This window comes from Perca fluviatilis, chromosome 24 (assembly GCF_010015445.1).
Source record: "Perca fluviatilis chromosome 24, GENO_Pfluv_1.0, whole genome shotgun sequence".
In the NCBI taxonomy this organism is placed as follows: domain Eukaryota; kingdom Metazoa; phylum Chordata; class Actinopteri; order Perciformes; family Percidae; genus Perca; species Perca fluviatilis.
The window spans coordinates 21,527,369-21,549,235 of NC_053135.1; the positions used below are offsets into that span (position 1 = coordinate 21,527,369).

The 21,867-nt window shown below is 40.5% G+C and overlaps 1 protein-coding gene across 1 annotated transcript in view; it reads right to left on the reverse strand.

The window, feature by feature from the left end:
- The window catches only part of LOC120554014, a 256,741-nt gene that overhangs the window by 227,088 nt on the left and 7,786 nt on the right, over nt 1-21,867 (reverse strand). The window contains exons 3-5 of the mRNA XM_039792562.1: nt 20,358-20,474; nt 19,418-19,534; nt 17,866-17,982 (exon numbers count right to left, since the gene is read on the reverse strand). Of these exons, the coding sequence (XP_039648496.1) occupies nt 17,866-17,982; nt 19,418-19,534; nt 20,358-20,474 (351 nt within the window). The remainder of the gene's footprint in view (nt 1-17,865; nt 17,983-19,417; nt 19,535-20,357; nt 20,475-21,867) is intronic.

Consider the following 21,867-nt stretch of genomic DNA (forward strand, 5'->3'; position numbering starts at 1 on the left):
ATATTAAATCCATTTTAAATATATGTTAAAATTCTTGCTATATTATGCTAACCAAGTTGGAAACATGATAACTAATTGTGACTGAATGAGGAGTTAAGAGACATCCAGTATTCACATAAGATAAAAAATGAGGTTCTCAATATCAGCCATAGTTCATACTTCATGCTTTACAACATATTATAAATAAGAACAAAATGCTTTGAAAAATTCAAAGATTTCCAAATCGTTAAATTTTAAATTCTGACATGGGAAGGGTGGTTTAAATGTAATAAAGCTTAACGTTTAAAGAAATATCACATAAGAAGACAAATAACTACTGTGTGTATGAAATCTGTTCTCGGCATGTTTACATATCTGCTGGTCTACTCTAAACAAGTTGGAAACATGATAATTAATTGTGACTAAATTAAACAATATTACACGAGAGGGTTTGATTTATCGTCATTATTTAAGATTTATTTAGATTAGGACAATGCACATTAATCAACATTTCTGTAAATGTGCCATTGTTAGCCAGTTGGCTAATTTTCAACTGTGGTCCTAGTTTTCTAGCATGCATGTCTTTATGGTGGGAGGAAACCAGAGCACCCGGAGGAAACCCACACAAACACGGGGAGAACATGCAAACTCCACACAGAAAGGCCCGGATTGACCTGGATTCGAACCCAGAACCTTCTTGCGGCAGAAGTGCTAACCATTGAGCCACCGGGCTGCCTTTGGCACGACAGTGATGCGGCTAGGACCGAGGAGAAGGCGCTGAAGTGATAATATGACATTTAATCAAACCCTCTCATGTAATAAAGCGATTATACAAAAATAGTTTCCAACTAAATAAAAGTTATAATCAAACTGTATTCATATTGTTGGGCAATTAACTCTTAAAATAAAGAACAGCAACAGAGACGATTTGTAGTCTCTTCCTGTTAAACGTTAGTCAGCCAGTCATTTTAAGCTAAGGTTAGCTTTGTAACAGTAGAGATCGTGGAATTTTCCAAAACGTAATAACTACTGCACATATAAACACCAATTGCTTGGCTAACTTAATCTGGTTTTAACTAAGATATCTACTGGAAAAAAATATTTTCATGGATAGTTTTAGCTACTATACGTCCTCGAACTTCATTATTGACGTGTCAGTGGCACAGCTGATGTGATCCAAACCCTGATGTGATCCAAACAGCTGATGTGATCCAAACTATTCCAGTAAGAGTTAATGGTGCAATATGTAATATTGTATGTAATACTGACAGCTAGTGGTTAAAATAGTTACTGCACTACCAATTCAAAATACTGGAGAGTCGTTTCCCTCGCCCCCTCCTGCCCAGACTCGAAGTTCACGGGGGTTGCCAGGCTGAGACCGCAGCATTCACAACAATGTTGCTAGACGCTTTTCTCACATTACTTCACAGCACAGCAGAGTAGCTAACGTTAGATGCTGGTCTCACATAGCCAGACATTACTCCACAGCACAGCAGAGTAGCTAACTTTAGATGCTAGTCTCACATAGCCAGACATTACTCCACAGCACAGCGGAGTAGCTAACGTTATATGCTGGCTATTTTGACAGTCATAAAAGCCTGTGCTCACGCGGAGCTCTGTAACCAACTGACAGACACACTTTTTCGGCTTAAAATTACAGTATGAACCGCTGAAAACACAACAACCTCACCGTCCTCTCCACACGCCAGTCAGGCATACTTCCTCGTCTTAGAATTACAATACGAACCGCTAAAAATACCACTACCTTGCCGACGGAACACACTTCATTGGTTTAGAATTACGGCAACAATCGCTAAACACACTGCAAAGTCACAGTCCTCTCTTCCCGATTTATAGTGCCCCTCTCGTGGCTTAAAATAACTCACCGTTGTCGGCTGCAGCCGCTGATCTACACTTTGTAAACAGCCATGGCCCGCTTGCCTGGTCCTCCCGGTAACGTTAGCAGTTAACAGGGTTAGCATGGCGGCGTTAGCCAGGAACAGTCGGGATCACTTTACTGGCAGTGTCTCAATTGTTTTTGCGAGTAACCAACTCGGGTACTCAAGCTATATAATTCAATGTGAGTACACAAATGTTGAAATGACATAAAATGCCCGTCCCTAGTGGCTGTGATAAATTAGCCTGAAGCTATGCTTACCTGTTCAGGAGAAAATAAGCCAATTCTGCGTCCTTTTGGGATCTAAGCTGTCTCCATCTTTCAAATACATCTCCAATATTTACCAGGGGGTTGTTACGTCTCTGGTCACGCAACTGTTAGAAACATGCTGTTTTCTTTTTTTTAGGTCGGGTAGAATCTATCTCCGTTCGTTTGTGTGCTGCTTTCATGGCTGTACTACCGTTACAGCTGTAGCGTGCTGGGTTTACGTTTTTACAGGTATATCTGGCAACCCGGCCTGGCTTTCAAACTGGGCCGTTGATAACAACACACAGATCAAAACATAAACATAAATTCCGTCACGGAATGTAAATTTCAAAAAGAAAAAATACTGACATTAGCATTGTTGTCAGAAAATATAGTATTTCAGTTGAACATGTTTCCTTAATATCTGATGAGGCATTGGTGTCATTTTTGGATTCATTACATTAAATATATTACATATTGGACCTTTAACTATAGAGTTGTAAAAATTTAATTTCATCCAATGAGTCACTTCTCATCCTCTTCCAACCATTCATCAAAACTAAGCCCTCCATATTAATCAGAATTAACAACAAAACAATCCATTGTATCAATATTGTAGGCTAGCATTACTGTTTTATGATTCAGCTCTGAAAGTTACAAGGTTGGCATGGAAATGGCAGAGTAATATTTGATGTGATGTACCAGGTGTGCTCAAATGGCTATGTGTGTGCTGTAATGTTGATTTGAGTATGTTCTAAATGTCTAGTCAACCAATCAGATTTTCAGGTCGGATATACTTGTTGTATAATCAGGAATAAACAAACGTCCAGTAATTAAATGGATATTAAAATACAAATGATTTCTGGATCTCAGCCACAGTTCATATTTCATGCTTTATGAAGTGATTCTAAATCAGAATAAATTACTTTGAAAACATTGACTTTTTTTGAATGTTTCCAAAGTATTTTTCTATACTGTGTTTTCAAAGATTATTGATCTGACCTGAGAGTCTCCAGTGTGCAGTGTGGACTCTTCAGTCCATCAGAGATCAGCTTCCCTCCTGAATCCTGCAGGTTGTTGTTACTCAGGTCCAGCTCTCTCAGACTAGAGGACTGGGAGCTGAGAACTGAGGACAGAGCTTCACAGCTTCTCTCTGACAGATTACAGCCACTCAGTCTGGAGAGACAACAGAAGGAAACAAGTTATTTATATTTAACTCCTGTTGAAAGATAGCAGAGCATTTATTGATGAATAAATCACACTTACAGAGCTTTGTTGGAGGGACGGTAATGAAGAAGACAGATAACAATTGTGTTTAAACGTTAAGTCTGGACTTTTGGTGACAGAGAATATAAAATACATTTTCTAAACAAGTTGGAAACATGATAACTAATTGTGACTGAATAAGGAGTAAGAAGACATCCAGTATTCAAATTCACATAAGATTTAAAAATAAATAGGTTCTCAATCTCAGCCATAGTTAATACTTTGTGATTTACAACATATTATAAATAAGAACAAATGCATTGGAAACATTCAAACATTTCTGAATTGTTCAATTGTAAATCCTGACATGAGAAGGGTGGTTTAGATTTAATAAAGCTCAACGTTCAGAAAAATGTCATAAGAAGACAAATAACGATTGTTTATATGTTGAGTTAGGACTTTTGGTGATACAGTATATGAAATCCCTTCTCAGCATATTTAAATATCTGCTGCTCTACTCTAAACAAGTTTGAAACATGATAATTAATCGTGACTGAATAAAACAATATTACACGAGAGGGTTTGATTTAACGTCATTATTACGTCATTAACGCCCGAGGTTTGTAAGCATGACAGAAGTGATCCAAACAGCTGAAGTGATCCAAACAGCTGATGTGATCCAAACACCTGATGTTGGAGCCATTATACAACTTTGTTTTGTTTATATACCATGTTGGTGATGCTAATTAATCTGCAGTTTTATTTTTGAGCATGGGTGGAGCATTGCCTTTGGGAAGGCATACAGGTAATTAACAGCTAAGGACACACAGGTGTGTGGCTAGGGGGAAAAGCATACAGCTTTTCACCGTGTCAGGTTTGATTTGTGTACAAAAGAAAATAAATGGAACTAAACCAGAAATGAAATGGACTGTATTGCTTGTGCTACTGTGAGCTGGCTGTCAGGAAAATAAATGGTTTACAATGCTGAAATGCAGAAAGATTGTGGACATTGATTGACCAAGCAAGTTCTTTCCTGGTCCCACCTCATTGGTCTAATGTAGGAGTTGGTAAAAGAATCCATAAACTGATGTGATCCAACAGCTGATTTATTTGAGCGGTATCGATGACCTTAACATATAACATATAAAATGACCTTATCCGTCCTCATACATGCTCTATACAGTACAGGCCATAGGTTTGGACACACCTTCTCATTCAATGCGTTTTCTTTATTTTCATGACTATTTACATTGTAGATTCTCACTGAAGGCATCAAAATTATGAATGAACACATATGGAATTATGTACTTAAAGGGAAACTTCACCGATTAGCATTAAGCTTTGTATCAGTAGAACCCCGGTAGTATTTTTGAATGACCATGCTTCCCTCCCTCATGTCCCCCTGAGAGGGGAGATCTCTGTATTGAGGGTCTGGAAAAAAGCCTCAGATGACGCAAAATGACGATTTTTGCGTCATCTGAAGCTTTTTTGCCCAGAGGCAAAAGACTACAGTCTGTATTAGGAGCCACTTCCACATTTCCCAAAGGGGGTTGGACTGTCGGCTTTTTTCAGAGATTGCCGAGGAAAAAACGAGTGTCAGCCATCTTGAATCCTCGCTTAGCTTCTCAGCCGGAGCAGAAACTGTTCATCCCGACGGAAATTTTGGGACGCAAGCTTTTATTTTGAAAAGTAGATGGGACGGCATGATATGGGACGCTTCAGGCTGCAGCCATACAGTCTTGGAAATTTTAGAACAATTATGTGCATTCAAACTACCACACACGTGTACCACCGGGATACATTGGAACACATCGGAGAATATGCAGGACACTTTATTACGGACGCAATACTCGAGACATTACGCAAGCTTTGCCTGCACGGAGACCAGCGGTGGTGCTCTATTCCTGTGGCCGGTAAAGTGACCTCATCAGTGTGGAGCGTTGAACGAGTGTGCCGGTGGAATGAAACTCCGAATGCGAGTTCAGAGACTGCTGTGTTTTTATTGCTGTGGACAATCCAGCCTGCTGCAGGGCTTAAAGTGAAAAAAAATCCTGAGCATGAAACTTTTTTTGGAAGGGGGGGGAGGGGGCGGGGGGTAAAGTACTTACATTACACATCACAATCACAACTTTGCATTGTTTAGATTTTCATAAACTCTTGGACAAGGCCGTTATGTTTAAATAACTCAGGCATGAAAACGGGTCAGGGGTGAAAAAGGTGAGAAGGATATTTCCTCTCTAGGGGGGTCTGGGGGCATGCTCCCCTGGAAGAAAATTTGAAATATTCCATATTTTAAAGCATCAATCTGATGCATTTTGAGATGCATTTTTTGCCAACCAACAGTGTAATATTTCAATATGCACTCATTAAAGTTAATTTGACTGGCAAAACAGTTAAAGTCCTTCTGACATTACACAATAATAAAAGTCAGTTACTAAAAAGTTTTGGATACATTTTTACTTCTTCCAACCATATGTTAAATTAAGAGTCAATGTGTTTTTACATATTGCAATAATATCATAATCCTACAATGAATCATTGTGAAAACTAAAATGTATTACTTTGGCCAGGTCATCATCAAAAAAGCGAATTAGTACATTCATGATTTTGTCTATGTTGATATTAGCTGCTTTATTTACATTTATTAAAAACGTTGCATTGTTTATCTTTTCATATAGCTAGACGCCTAGACTCTGGGACAAGGCCGTTATGTTTAAATACCTGCCATGCTGATTCCAAACAGACAGCTTTGTCAAGGCAGTTTGGGCTTCACATAGCTACAGTGAACGTGCACACACGTATTGTTGGTATTACGGTCGGTCAGTAAAGTCGCAGTCGCAACGGTAGCGGTCGATGCCGGTAACAGGCTTGCATGACAGAGTGCACGGAACGAAGCTTTGTGACTAGCATCTAGCTAATGACTAGCAAGCACTGTCTTACCGCTGCCGGCGTCCAGTGTCTACCTTCAACATGCGCTGCCGAAGCACCGGCTCCCTCAGTTTGAGACACCAAGTGCTAAACAGCTTCCCGTCTCCACCCTTTTCCTCTTGTCCTCTATTCATGTCCAGCGCCATTTGTTTTTAACTACTTTCTCAACTAAAGCTGTATATACATGCTCCAAGTTTGACAAACTTTGCATCCATTTTTTTTTAGCCGCGTTACCACGGAGACCACACCGCACTCTAGCTTTTCGGCAAAGACCCGCCCTACTTTGCATCTGATTGGCTAGAACTCGTTTCATTGATAGGTGGAAGTTCGATGATTGATTAAACTCAGCGCATCAAAAACAAATCCCGTGTGGACTTTTTAATTTATTTATTTTTCTAAAATATTCGTATGCCAGAAATCCGGCACCAGGCCCGATTACTTTCAACCCTGTGTTAGTTAGAGCTGTGTTCCTCTTATATGATTGGTATGTGAAATCAATTGACTCGAAAATATTACACCACATGCAAGTTTAGTTTTTTTTCCTCACGCCCGCACGCCGGAGATCCGGCACGGTGCCGGAATACTTTAAGCCCTGCTGCTCTGTCACCGGGTAAGACTACTAGTGGAGGTGGGCTGTGTTACCCCGGACTGCCTGTTGTAGAAATGGGGTGATTTGTATCCAACTAACTGCTAACTGCTGGTGAAGTCTTTGACTGTAAAATGCCGACAATTCTAGCTACATCCCACGCAAATGTACGGCTGTGTTTATACTCGATGTTTAAACCACAGCCCACCAAGAGCTAATGCTAGTAGCTATGTGTTAGCCTTCTTTTATTACATGGCTTGGTTGAATTCTGATGTAGAATGTGGTCTGTTATTTCTTGATAACAGACCGTTGCTAAGGATAACACACCGTTGCCATGCATAGCAGAGCGTTGCCATGGACACAGTTCTGTTCACTCTGGAGCTATCAATCAATCCGCTGAAAGAAGTGCAGATAATGTATCAGCTGTGGCCAAAAAGCATGTTTTTAATGCGTAACACCACTTGAGCCACGGTGAAACGTTTTTTCGTGTATATGGTTGAAATGACAATAAAACACACTTGTTGAGTTGATCGTCTCACTGTCTGTCTGTAAAGGGTAGGCGTGGCTTGGGAGTGGCCTCATACAGCAGCAAAGCAAGTGCATTCTGGTATTTGGTGTCTTTCATCCATATGAGCCAAAAACACATTTTCTGGCTTATCTCGGCCTAGAAGGCACCAATTTCAATTTTCTTTTCACATAAGTGACCCAATTTAAAGATATATTCAGCTTTCCAGCGGTGAAATTTCCCTTTAACAAAAAAGTGTGAAATAACTGAAAACATTTTTTTCAAACAAAACTTTGAAAAATTCTTTATCTTTCGGTGCCAAAATTCGGTTCCAAAAGCGTCTGAGCGCGTAAGCGCAAGCTTATCTGTCCTCTCTGCATATTGACACAGAGCGGAGCTCCAACCGACAAACACACACACACACACACACACACACACACACACGCACATGGAGAGGTGCGGACGGAGTAAACTGTCTGCAGTTTTGTTGAAGTCACAGAGAGTCACCGTTGGTTTCAAGTGTGTTTTCAGTTTTTTAAAACTTCACGCGGACAGCGTTTGCTGCGATATGATATTAATGGCGAGCTGAAAGCGGTTGCAGTGCTGTTGACGTTACACTTCCTCTTACAAGCAGGCACAACGGTGGTTTCTCTGCCCTGATGACTGACTGACAGGCTGAGCTTGCAAGGTACTTTTATTAATGTTACTCTGAGTGAGCAGTTTTACCAGAAGTTTTTAATTTTGATAACTGTTTTGATTCACAATTAAGGTGGAAAGAAAAGCTTTGTGTTTAATGGATTTTTGTTGATGTTGAAATGGATTTTTAAACATATGGTATCGAAAAAAGTATCGTTAGGAATCGGTATCGAAACTGAGGTATCGAAATTGGCACCGGATTTCACACTTTTTTGTTAAGTACATAATTCCATATGTGTTCATTCATAGTTGTGATGCCTTCAGTGAGAATCTACAATGTAAATAGTCATAAAAATAAAGAAACACATTGAATGAGAAGGTGTGTCGAAACTTTTGGCCTGTACTGTACATACCAGCAGATTATTCATGTCACATTATGTTTGTTTTTTTTGCAAATGGCAGTTTTCTTTTAAACATTGGTAACGTAGAGCATTTTAGTAAACACTGTATAGTAGAGGTGGTGAAATTAATCAAATAATCGATGCATCGGAATGCGGACATTGACGAGGCTGCATCGTTGCAGTGGCCAACCATAATCGATTATAACACAATGACGACGCTCGTTAATTTTCCAGCCGTGGCATAAACATTCAAATGAAAAATAACATTCTCAGTAGCCTAACCTGTTTCTCACACACACACACACACACACACACACACACACACACACACACACACACACAGGCAGACACGCACACAAACATGGAAACACACACGCAAAACGGCTGAGGGGAGACACGGGAGAGTGGAGAGAATCACAAATCGAGAAGAGGAAAGAAAACACTGAGAAACATCGAGAGACACTAGCAGCTAACAGACTAGCTAAAGTTGGAACTAAGGGCGGAGAGTTGTTGATTCAGAGGATGCTGATTTTGGACCGGGAGAGGACAACAGCACGTTTCCCTGCTGAAGAGGACTTGGGGCCTGGTTTTCCACCATCAGGCCCACAACTTTTTTTTCCCCTCTTGGCGTGCGTGTGAGTGAGTGAGTGAGTGAGTGTGTGTATGTGTGTGTTTGGTAACACAGTGGTTAAGTCATTTATTACAAGATATTTATATTTAACTTCTGTTGAAAGATGTCAATGTATTTAATGATGAATAAATTCCACTTACAGAGCTTTGTTGGAGGCTTTGACCACTGGCAGCAGCCTCAGAAGAGCCTCCTCTGAAGCAGAGTATTTCTTCAGGTCAAACACGTCCAGATCTTCTTCTGATGACAGTAAGATGAAGACCAGAGCTGACCACTGAGCAGGAGACAGTTCATCTGTGGAGAGACGTCCTGATCTCAGGGCCTGTTGGATCTCCTCCACTAGAGAATGATCATTCAGTTCATTCAGACAGTGGAACAGATTAATGCTTCTCTCTGCAGACAGATTCTCACTGATCTTCTTCTTCTCCTTCCCATCCGTCTTCTCCTCCCCATCCATCTTCTTCTCCCCATTGATCTTCTTCTTGATGTACTCCACTGTTTCCTGATTGGTCTCTGAGCTACTTCCTGTCTGTGTCAGCTGACCTCGTAAGAGATTCTGATTGGTCTGCAGTGAAAGACCCAGGAGGAAGCGGAGGAACAAGTCCAGATGTCCATTTGGACTCTGTAAGGCCTTGTCTACAGCACTCTGGTAGAACTGTGTTGATGTTGTTTGTTCTTCTTACAGCAGGTTGACTCCAGAGTTGATGAATGTCAGATGGACATGAAGAGCAGCCAGAAACTCCTGAACACTCAGATGGACGAAGCTGAACACCTTGTCCTGGTAGAGTCCTCTCTCCTCTTTAAAGATCTGTGTGAACACTCCTGAGTACACTGAGGCTGCTCTGATATCGATGCCACACTCTGTCAGGTCTGATTCATAGAAGATCAGGTTGCCTTTCTGCAGCTGCTCAAAAGCAAGTTTTCCCAGAGACTTGATCATCTTCCTGGTGTCTGGACTCCAGGGTGAATCGGTCTCAGCTCCTTCATCATATTTGATGTTCTTCACTTTGGACTGAACCACCAGGAAGTGGATGTACATCTCAGTCAGGGTCTTGGGCAGCTCTTCTCCCTCTGCGGTCTTCAACACGTCCTCCAGAACTGTAGCAGTGATCCAGCAGAATACTGGGATGTGACACATGATATGGAGGCTTTGTGATGTCTTGATGTGGGAGATGATTCTGTTGGCCTGCTCCTCATCTCTGAATCTCTTCCTGAAGTACTCCTCCTTCTGTGGGTCAGTGAATCCTCTGACCTCTGTCACCATGTCAACACACTCAGGAGGGATCTGATTGGCTGCTGCAGGTCGTGTGGTTATCCAGATGTGAGCAGAAGGAAGCAGATTCCCCCTGATGAGGTTTGTCAGCAGCACACCCACTGAGGTGGACTCTGTAACATCAGTCAGGATTTTAGTGTTGAGGAAGTCCAGAGGAAGTCGACACTCATCCAGACCGTCAAAGATGAACACAACCGGGAACTCTTCAAACCTGCAGATTCCTGCTTCTTTGGTTTCACTAAAGAAGTAATCAACAAGTTCCAGCAAGCTGTACTTTCTCTCTTTCAGCACATTCAGCTCTCGGAAGGTGAATGGAAATGTGAACTGGATGTCCTGGTTGGCTTTGTCTTCAGCCCAGTCCAGAGTGAACTTTTGTGTTAAGACTGTTTTCCCGATGCCAGCCACTCCCTTTGTCAGCACTGTTCTGATTGGTTCATCTCTTCCAGGTGGGGCTTTAAAGATGTCTTCTTGTCTGATTGTTGTTTCTGGTCTATCTGGTTTCCTGGACACTGTTTCAATCTGTCTGACCTCATGTTCATCATTGACCTCTGCAGTCCCTCCCTTTGTGATGTAGATCTCTGTGAACATCTGATTCAGAAGGGTTTGGTTTCCTGCTTTAACCCTAAAAAAAAAAGCAACCCCCCAAAAACCCCCCTGCACCTTTTTTTTTGTTTAAAATTTGTTTTTTCTTTTCAAAACCCCCACCCCCTTTTCAAAAAAAAAAAAAAAAAAAAAAAAAAAAAAAAAAAAAAAAAAAAAAAAAAAAAAAAAAAAAAACCCCCCCCCCCCTTTCTTAAAAAAAAACCCAACCCCTATCCCTTTAAGTTACATATCTTTAGAGAAATCCTCTTACTGTTCTGCAGACGGTCAGCCAGCTTGTCCTGCTTCATTCTCCTCAGGAAGTGCAGTGTGATCTTCAGAAATGCCTCTCTGCTCCTCTGATCTTCATCCTCACCCTTCCTCTGACTCTCTGAGCATTCTGGGTAATCTGGACTCAGAACCTTTTGGATCTTCTTCAGCTCGTTCTTCACAAAAGTGACGATGTCATCCTCCAGCAGCTGGAACACAAGATTATATGAATGACACAATCAAACTGAAATCATGGAAGCACACATCAGATCCATGTTGGACAGCATGACAGTCCACTGGTCTGAAAAGTGCAGCATGGAGATGATTGTGAACAGAATAGATGTTTAAGTAGTTGTTGTACAGACCATAAATATGGAGTCCAGGTGTGTTTGATGCTGATGGGCAGTCTGATCACTGGGAAACTCTGATCTCTCCTGGTCCACTCTGTGGAGGAATCAGGAAGAATTAGCTCACATCATGTCTGTCCACACAGAGGCCAACCCAAGGTAAATGTCCTGCGAGTTAAAGTGTTGATTACAACGTTGAATCAGATGGTTTCCCCTGACATTAACATGTTGGTGGTACTGCTGAACCAACTGTGAATCAACAGTGAGAACTAAGAAGTAAACAAGGGCTACATGGTTGGCCTGAAGGACTCCTGAAGCAGCAGACTGGTATCATGAGGCCAGGAGCTCTGCAGCTTCAGTGGTCATGGAAGTAAACATTTGTAGGTAGAAGGAGTTTGGGGAGGCAACGGCGAAAAACCTTTGCTTGGCTTGAAAAAGATTTTGGCAAACCATCAGCCGACTCAGGAGGGGGAAGCAGAGCTAAGATGGCCTGTTTGTAGTCGGGGAGAAATGCTGACCTGGACTGAGGATACTGTTGGATGGTGGTTCCCTTTCTTTTGCTTCCCCTTATTGACTTATGATCTGACATCCAACTGGCAAACCCACATCCAACGTTTGGGAAGAATTTTGCATTTGGACCAATTTGGGTCAGGAACTTGGCCTTAAGTGTACAGTCTCAAATGGCAGAAGTCTTCTCATGGTAAATAGTGTCCTGACCCAGATGACACAAACACTTACCAAGGGTTGCTGGTTCTCCAGGGGGGATGTGCAAGTGAAGTTACCCTGGAAGGGGCACTCTGAGGGGCACACATCCCAACCATCCCCCTGGTATTCCCAGTTGGAGAAGAACATTTGGGAAGAATTTTGCCATTCATGATTTTTAGCCTACTCTATGACTATGGGAAATTTTAAATGCTTTTTAATAGGGCTAAAAACACCAGATAGTAATGGACCAAACCAGGCGCAATATTAAATTGAGATCTACAGTTGAAGACTGGTCTTACTGGACAGCTTTCAGATGTGAGAATATAAATATATGTGAAGAAAGATGCTGAGAATGAATTTCAAAACTTCTCTGGATACATAAAAGTTTAAACAATAATCAGTAATATTATAATATTATTAACAGCTTACCTCTTTTCAGCAGAGGGTTGCGCTCCTTTAAAGTCAATGAGGCCTTGATGTGACCGGTCACTCTTGAAGGACACACAGCTGGGTTCAGGTTCAGTAGAGGCTGGTCTCTGATGGATCCTGTTATGCAGAGAGTAAGACCAACAGGGATGGAAATTCACTTTTTAGTATTCATACACAAAAACTGCTGGAGATACAAGCAGAAACTAAAACAAGATTAACACAAAGAAGTTCAATCAACTATACAAAAAACTGTGTTAAAAAGCTAAAACACCAGAGAATATATTGGACCAAACCAGATCCAATATTTACCTACAGTGGGGCTCGAAAGTTTGGGCCCCCCAGGTAAAAATTTTTATTAATGTGCATAAAGAAGCCAAGAAAAGATGGAAAAAATCTCCAAACGGCATCAAATGACAGATTAGACATTCTTATAATATGTCAAAAAAAGTTAGATTTTATTTCCATCATTTACACTTTCAAAATAACAGAAAACAAAAAAATGACATCTGCAAACGTTTGGGCACCCTGCAGAGTTAATACCTTGTACTGCCCCCTTTGGCAAGTATCACAGCTTGTCAACGCTTGTTGTAGCCAGCCAAGAGTCTTTCAATTCTTGTTTGAGGTAACTTCGCCCATTCTTCCTTACAAAAGTCTTCCAGTTCTTTGAGATTTCTGGGCTGTCTGTCACACACTGCTCTTTTAAGGTCTATCCACAGATTTTCAATTATGTTGAGGTCAGGAGATTGTGAAGGCCATGGCAAAACCTTCAGTTTACGCCTCTTGATCAAATCCACCGTGGATTTTGAGGTGTGTTTAGGATCATTATCCATTTGCAGAAGCCATCCTCTCTTTAACTTCAGCTTTTTCACAGATGGCATCAAGTTAGCGTCCAAAATTTGCTGAAATTTGATTGAATCCATTTTTCCTTCTACTCGTGCCACTGGCTGCAATACAACCCCAAAGCATGATTGATCCACCCCCATGCTTAACAGTTGGACAGAGGTTCTTTTCATTAAATTATGTGCCCTTTCTTCTCCAAACGTACCTTTGCTCATTCCGGCCAAAAAGTTCTATTTAACCTCATCGGTCCACAGAACTTGCTTCCACAATGCATTAATAATTTAATTAATAAAGAAATAAGGTGTTCACATAATTTTTTTTATTTAAAAAAACTAATTAAGACAATTTAGTTTTGTTTTGATTGACTTTCACTATTTGCAGAAACATAACCTTAAAAGTAATCTAAAAGAGAACAGTTACAAAACCAATGTTTCCTTTTTAGCACAATTTGTATGGATTTTATAGAGTTAAACCAGCATAAGGGAAAGAAATGCTTTGATATGCTATTTGATATTCACTAAAATAAGTAGGTTTTTTCAAGTGATAATATTGATAAAAGAACAAATAATGCCTTTTTGGAGTTCTGTTTTGTGCCACACAGCGCCTCATGTGTGTCAGTCGGGTCCATCTCACTCCCCCTCCAGCTGCAGGACCGGTGAAAAAAACTGTACCAGAAGATTGACCATCACAGCACCTCAGACCACAGCACAGCTAGACACGATAAAGGTTCGTGGTCCGGCTACAGTTCTTGGCCCCAGAGGGAAAGGGATGGGGGACCAGTGCTAGGCGTCTGGTTGTGACTTCAACATCTGGAGATGCACTATGTCAAACCAAAGAGCCAGCAGCAAACCACAGGCCCTACCAAAAGCCTTGATGAGCATTGTGTGATGAACTGATGATGCTGAAATAAGAAGGCTTCGGAGGGGTCAATCATATGACCTGGCCTGCTTGACCACAGGAAAAGACACTCAATCCTATCTGGAGGTACGGACCAGGAGACGGACTGAGAGAAGGAGGGGGGGAGCGAGAGACCGTTCTGCTCTGACACATCTGACGCATTGTGAAGTTAAGTAGCACACAGACTCACATTCTCAAAATACACACACTATTAGGAGAAGATAATTAGAAGTACTTATTTTTACTTTTAAGATAAGTATTCAGTTGGTGTGTCAGTAAATGTTTAAAGTACATTTCACTGTTCACATTTGAATTGGATTGATGAAAAGTTGATAAAAATGATCCATTCAAAGACTTCCTAAAAACCTTAAATTGTATTTTTCTAGTTTTTTGCAGTTGCTGCATCTTTCCTGAGACCTGTTGAAGTTGTGTGAGTTTTAGTGCTGAGAAGGTTTGAAACCATGATGATTAAAACCAGTTAACAACAACTTTAACACGGAGATTATGATTAAAACTAACCTCTAAATGAAAATGTTTACTGTTGATGTGAATGCTTAATGAAGTACATTATGAGTAATGTACTGATACAATGGTATACACCTATTAATTTAATACTCTCATATTTATATGTTTACACGAAAAGTAAGATGTAATATAAGTTAAAGATAAATCTTATAAACAGTAAAAGATAATAATGAATACACTAAATGTACTTTGGAATTGGGATAATGGGTTTCCTATTGATGGACTGTATAGGTGTTAAATTTAACAGTTACTTTCAATCAGAAGTCAATTATATTTGACCTACTGCTTGCTTTTATCTGAGTGATATTTAAACGATAGTTTTCCTATTAATTAAGGTGTTTTTTTTTCAAATGCCAAAAGCTGATGAAAATTGTGAAAATACAAAAGTAAAGTGCTAAAAATCAATCAAAAATACAGTTGATTAGAATTTTTTTTTTTTTTTAAAAGCTGACAAAGACTAAATATATTTTTAATATAATTTGTTTTCTAAATCAATAGACTGAGAGTAATGGCTTTATCAAAAGAGGGTGCTCCCCCGGCTTATTAGATGTTAGTCATGACTGAATCTATTCACCCTGCCAACTATGGGGGCTATTTTGACAAGGCTGACACTTAGTATAGTCACGCTGGGTCTAAATTACTCCCGTTCATCACCCAGTGCCCCCTCTCCCTGAGCCCCCGTTTCCTATCTCCAACTTTTTTTCTATCCTCTTATCTGCTGTCAGAGACTTCCTTCTTTGTTTCACAGATATTGCGTAGGGCTGAAAATCAGCACATAGTCAATATAGCCTTAAGCAAGACATAGGTTTGAAGTATGATTTTACAATTTTTAATTAATTGCAATAATTACAAAAGATGTTTGTTTTGAAGTTTACATGATACATGATGTTTAGGGATTTCCACAAAAATAATTGTAACCATTGGTATAGTCATAGAAAGAGCAATGGATTATGCAGCTTACATTAGGGGCTAAAATCTACATATAAGATCCACGCACCACACCGCACTGTCATGATATCTACCATCACATCCATCCATCCATCCATCGTCAACCACTTATCCCGCGCACAGGGTCGTGGGGGGGCTGGAGCCAATCCCAGCATACGTCGGGCGAAAGGCGGGGTACACCCTGGACAGGTCGCCAGTCCATCGCAGGGCCACACATAGACGAACAACCACTCACTCACACATGCACACCTACGGACAATTTAGGGACACCAATAAACCTAGCCCGCATGTCTTTGGTCGGCGGGAGGAAGCCGGAGTACCCGGAGAGAACCCACACAGACACGGGGAGAACATGCAAACTCCACACAGAAAGGCCGGGCCAACCGGGGTACGAACCCACAACCTTCTTGCTGTGAGGCGACAGTGCTAACCACCGCACCACCGTGTCCCCTCTACCATCACATTTAACTTTTAATTTGTTTTACCAATATTAGGATTATGTTCCACAGCGTGTTGCTGTGGAAAAAGAGGGTGTAGAAATATATTGGGTTTAGAATAAGAATGTCCTGTAGCCTGGGATGGCCTCGCTGTCTCCTCCTGTCTGGCATGTGTAAGATAAGACGGGTTCAAATTTAGTGGAGCAAAAGTGCTCCTGATTTGTTTAATAAACAATTGGAACAGAATGCACCTAATGAAATATCTTAAAGGAACAAACAATCTGTAGGCCATGAGAGAAGAAGAGAACGAGAGCGATCACAAGGCTAGCCCGCAACTTCTCCATCTTCTCGGAGACAGAAAGTCTGAGTGATATCCAACCAATTGGCGGCCCAGACGCAATGGCGGGAGGAGGAACTTGAAGATGAATAAAAGAATAGGGAAAAGGAAGGTCCGGTGTCAGACCCTGTGAGACTTTGTTGGTGGCTAGGGAGAGAAAGTCTTGAAGGAGCGGCTGATCCATATGCGTATGAAATATCTGTTTGCAATATCATTTTACCAAAGATCGTTATAGTTTAACTAAACGAATCCTGAGTATTCATTTCCTGGTCTGCCTTTCAACGAACACAATAATTAAAGGGGAAACTTTGAGAAGTGACCGGTGGAGTCAAAAAGACTCTGGCCTTTCAAGCCAGAGCAATCGGTCGCATTTTTTCCTACAGGACGTAGAAGAGGTTTTCTTCTGATGACTCTTCCATGAAGACCATATTTGTACAAGTATCTCTTTATAGTGGAATGGTGTACCACAACTCCAGTGTCTGCCAGATCTTTCTGGATGGATCGTGCAGTCAAACGTGGGTTTTGACTTGCTTTTCTCACAATCCTGCGAGCTGTTCTGTCTGATATTTTTCTTGGTCTTCCAGATCTTGCTTTAACTTCCACTGTTCCTGATGACTGCCATTTCTTAATTACATTCCGAACAGAGGATAATGGCATCTGAAAACGCTTTGCTATCTTCTTATAGCCTTCTCCTGCTTTGTGAGCGTCAACTATTTTCAGTTTCAGTTTTCTAGACAACTGCTTAGAAGAACCCATGGTGCTGATTGTTGGGGCAAGGTCAGATGAGTCTGGGCATTTAAAACCTTTGAGATTGACATCACCTGGTCATTCCAGACGATGATTGAGAACAATCCATTACACTGTCAGGACTCAGCTTTCCAAAGGGGGCGGTGCATGCTATAAACTCTGCAGGGTGCCCAAACTTTTGCAAATGTTATTTTGTCAGTGTAAATGATGGAAATAAAATCTAACTTTTTTTGACATATTATAAGAATGTCTAATCAGTCATTTGATGCCTTTTGGAGATTTTTCCATCTTTTCTTGGCTTCTTTATGCACATTAATACAAATTTTTAGCTGGGGTGCCCAAACTTTCGAGCCCCACTGTAAAGTCAAGAGCTGAAGACTGGTTTAACTGGACAACTTTCATATGTGAGAATATGAATATATGTGAAGAAGAAAGATGCTGAAAATAAACTCCAAAAACTTCTCTGAATAGATACAATTTAAAACATGAATCAGGAATATTATAATATTAACAGTTTACCTCTTTTCAGCAGAGGGTTGCTCTCCTTTAAAGTCAATGAGGCCTTGATGTGACTGGTCACTCTTAAAGGACACACAGCTGGGTTCAGGTCCAGCAGAGTCTGGTCTTTCATGGATCCTGATAGAAAAACACATTTATTGAGGGTCACATGTTCAGGAAAAGTCTCCCTGCATAAAATATAATATTAAAATGAATATGCCTGTAGGCCTAAATTCTTGTCCAAAACTCAATAAAAATATCTTTTCAAATCAGAATTAAAAAAAAATCTAAACATAATATTTAAAAATGTTGTCTAAACAGAAAGATATTTTGAGTGTGAGAGGAAATCATTTTGCAAAAATATTCTCATTTTAGTCATCAACTACAATAATTCCTTTCCACAAAAAAACACTATTTGAAGGAGTGTGCATGATACGTTTTCTGCTGACAGTACTGCTGAGCCCACTGTGATTCAACAGAAAAAACTAAGAAGTAAACACAGGACTCCTGAAGCTAGATGGTGGTTACCTTTTTGTTGCTTCCCCTTATTAACTTCTGATCTGACATCCAACTGGTAAACCCACATCCAACATTTGGGAAGAATTTTGCATTTTGACTGATTTGGGTCAGGAGACTTGGGGGGGGGGGTTAAAGTGAGTTAAAAGTGAACAATAAAACAACAAGCTTGAGCTTCTCAAGATACAGTTCCTTTATCTGTTGTCAATACCGCCGGTAAAGTCAATGGAGTTACCCCCGAAAAAAATTGGCTTAAACCTTAAAACAGTGTTTCCATTTCAGCTCAATGTGAGAGTCTTTACTGTGTTTGCTGTCATTTACGGCCACTCTGCTTTCTCTCCTCTCAGGTGATCTATTCCACAGCCAGTTCAGAAAGCTCTATAGTCAAAGTAAAATAGAAAAAAAAAGGTTTGCCGACAATGCCGAGGGCAGACGCTTCGCAGCACAGCGGTCTTAGCAGCTGATCAGACAGAGAGCAGAGATGACAACTCGGCAGTCTGCTGACTTGTTGTTCTCTCTAATATAACCAATATAAGCTGCTCTGTTTAGGCTACAAAACGTGCATGCAGGCTGAAACTCAACTGTGCGGTTTTGTCAAGATTAAGCTATAAGCAGAAGGAAGCTCCACTAGCTGCTATGCTAATGTGCAATGGTAAACACTGCAGCGTTAACATTAATGTGTCCACGTCCACCTCAACGGACTGTCCATCCTGAAAGCTGAAGTGACGAGCAAGGTCCCAACCATCCCCCTGGTATTCCCAGTTGGAGAAGGACATTTGGGAAGGATTTTGCCATTCATGATTTTTAGCCTACCCTATGGCTGTGAGAGATTTAAAATGCTTTTTAATGCAGCTAAAACACCAAATAATATTGGCCCAAACCAGGTCCATTATTAAATTGAGATCTACAGTTGAAGACTGGTCTTACTGGACAACTTTCAGATGTGAGAATATAAATATATGTGAAGAAGAAAGATGCTGAAAATAAATTTCAAAACTTCTCTGGATACATAAAAGTTAAAACATGAATCAGCAATATAATATTATTAACAGCTTACCGCTTTTCAGCAGAGGGTTGCGCTCCTTTAAAGTCAATGAGGCCTTGATGTGACTGATCACTCTTGAAGGACACATAGCTGGGTTCAGGTTCAGCAGAGTCTGGTCTCTGATGGATCCTGTTATGCAGAGAGTAAGACCAACACGGATGGAAATTCACTTTTTAGTATTCAGACACAAAAACTGCTGGAGATACAAACAGCAACTAAAACAGGATTAACACAAATAAGTTCAATAAACTAAAAAGAAAACTGGGTTAAAAAGCTAAAACACCAGAGAATATATTGAACCAAACCAGATCCAATATTTACCTACAGTTAAGAGTTGAAGACAGGTTTAACTGGACAACTTTCAGATGTCAGAATATGAATATATGTGAAGAAGAAAGATGCTGAAAATAAATTTCAAAACTTCTCTGGATACATAAAAGTTAAAACATGAATCAGCAATATAATATTATTAACAGCTTACCGCTTTTCAGCAGAGGGTTGCGCTCCTTTAAAGTCAATGAGGCCTTGATGTGACTGATCACTCTTGAAGGACACATAGCTTGGGTTCAGGGTTCAGCAGATTCTGGTCTCTGATGGATCCTGTTATGCAGAGAGTAAGACCAACACGGATGGAAATTCACTTTTTAGTATTCAGACACAAAAACTGCTGGAGATACAAACAGCAACTAAAACAGGATTAACACAAATAAGTTCAATAAACTAAAAAGAAAACTGGGTTAAAAAGCTAAAACACCAGAGAATATATTGAACCAAACCAGATCCAATATTTACCTACAGTTAAGAGTTGAAGACAGGTTTAACTGGACAACTTTCAGATGTCAGAATATGAATATATGTGAAGAAGAAAGATGCTGAAAATAAACTCCAAAAACTTCTCTGGATAGATAAAATTAAAACATGAATCAGGAATATTATAATATTAACAGTTTACCTCTTTTCAGCAGAGGGTTGCTCTCCTTTAAAGTCAATGAGGCCTTGATGTGACTGGTCAATCTTAAAGGACACACAGCTGGGTTCAGGTCCAGCAGAGTCTGGTCTTTGATGGATCCTGATAGAAAAACACATTTATTTAGGGTCACATGTTCAGATAAAGTCTTCCTGCATAAAATATAATATTAATATGAATATGTCTGTAGGCCTAATTATTAACAATTAAATGCCCAAAATGATTTACTTTAACTATAGTTAACCATAGTCCTCATAAATCCAGAGTTTAGAACGCCAACACAAAGGAAGAGGAAGAGGACCAACATCCTGCCAAAGATGAGGGACACCCGGCAGCAACGGAGCAATCACGGAAGTGGAAGTTGTGGATATAGACCAAATGTTTTGTTACTGATGTTACAAAAATAATGAAACCATTTATACCACCTCAGTTTGTCTGCTTACTCAGAGCTGTGGTGATCTGGCAATGACAGACTACCAAATACCAAAAGCAGGAAGGTCCATAGTAACACATTCTGGTGAATTTGGGGACATTTTTATGAATCTAATAATAAAGGATATTGTATATTGGTGGCTGCCTTTCCCAGGTAACAGCAGGGCACAGAGCAGTACACAGACGGGGATAGAAGAGAAGGGTCAGACCACCTCAGAATGTGCTCTTAGTGATCAGATCTCAATGATTTACAGCCATAGTCTGTTAATATTAATGGCCAGAGCATGTATGACGTCACCCATTGGTTTGTGGAGATCTGCTATGAGTCGTCGAGTTTGCCGTTACGGGTGCAACCATCCTGGTTGGGGATGTGAGGATTTTAGACGAGAGGGAGGAGAGAGGGAGACAACATACACTGTTGGGCGCCATCTGACTGTGACGTTAGCTGAGAGTTGGAAACGCTGCTTACACTCTACGTTACGTTACACACTTTCCCCGGCAATCTGGATGCAACTGCTGCTGAGAGCTAGCCTAAATAATTCAAGGTAAGATTTAGCTTCGCTAGGTTTTAAATATATCTTTGTCCCATAGTTATATTACATATAAGACAGGCCACGGACTGTCAATCACATCATAGCCATCCCCTAAAACACCCCGTTATTTTGCCGATTTTAAAATCAACGAGACCATAATTTAAAAAATGTTCTGTGTTGCCGAAGACTTAAAACTAGAGATTGAGACCATAAACTCATTATGAAAATGTTTACTGAGGTAATAAATCAAGTGAGAAGTGGATCACTTTCTCATTGACTTCTACAGAAACCGACCTCCTTTTGCAACGGCATGTGTCGCCCCCTGCTGGAACTCAGATAGAATGCAGGTTTAAGGCACTTCCGCATTTGCAGTAATTCACTGACCCAGATGCTTTGTCCATTAATATTAAGTCTATGGTCACACCTCTACATAAAGTTGTCCACTTGTGATCTGGTCACTCAGATCAGATTTTAATACTAGGTGAAAACAGGTCCATAGATATCCCAGAGTGCACCTGGACGACAGGCTA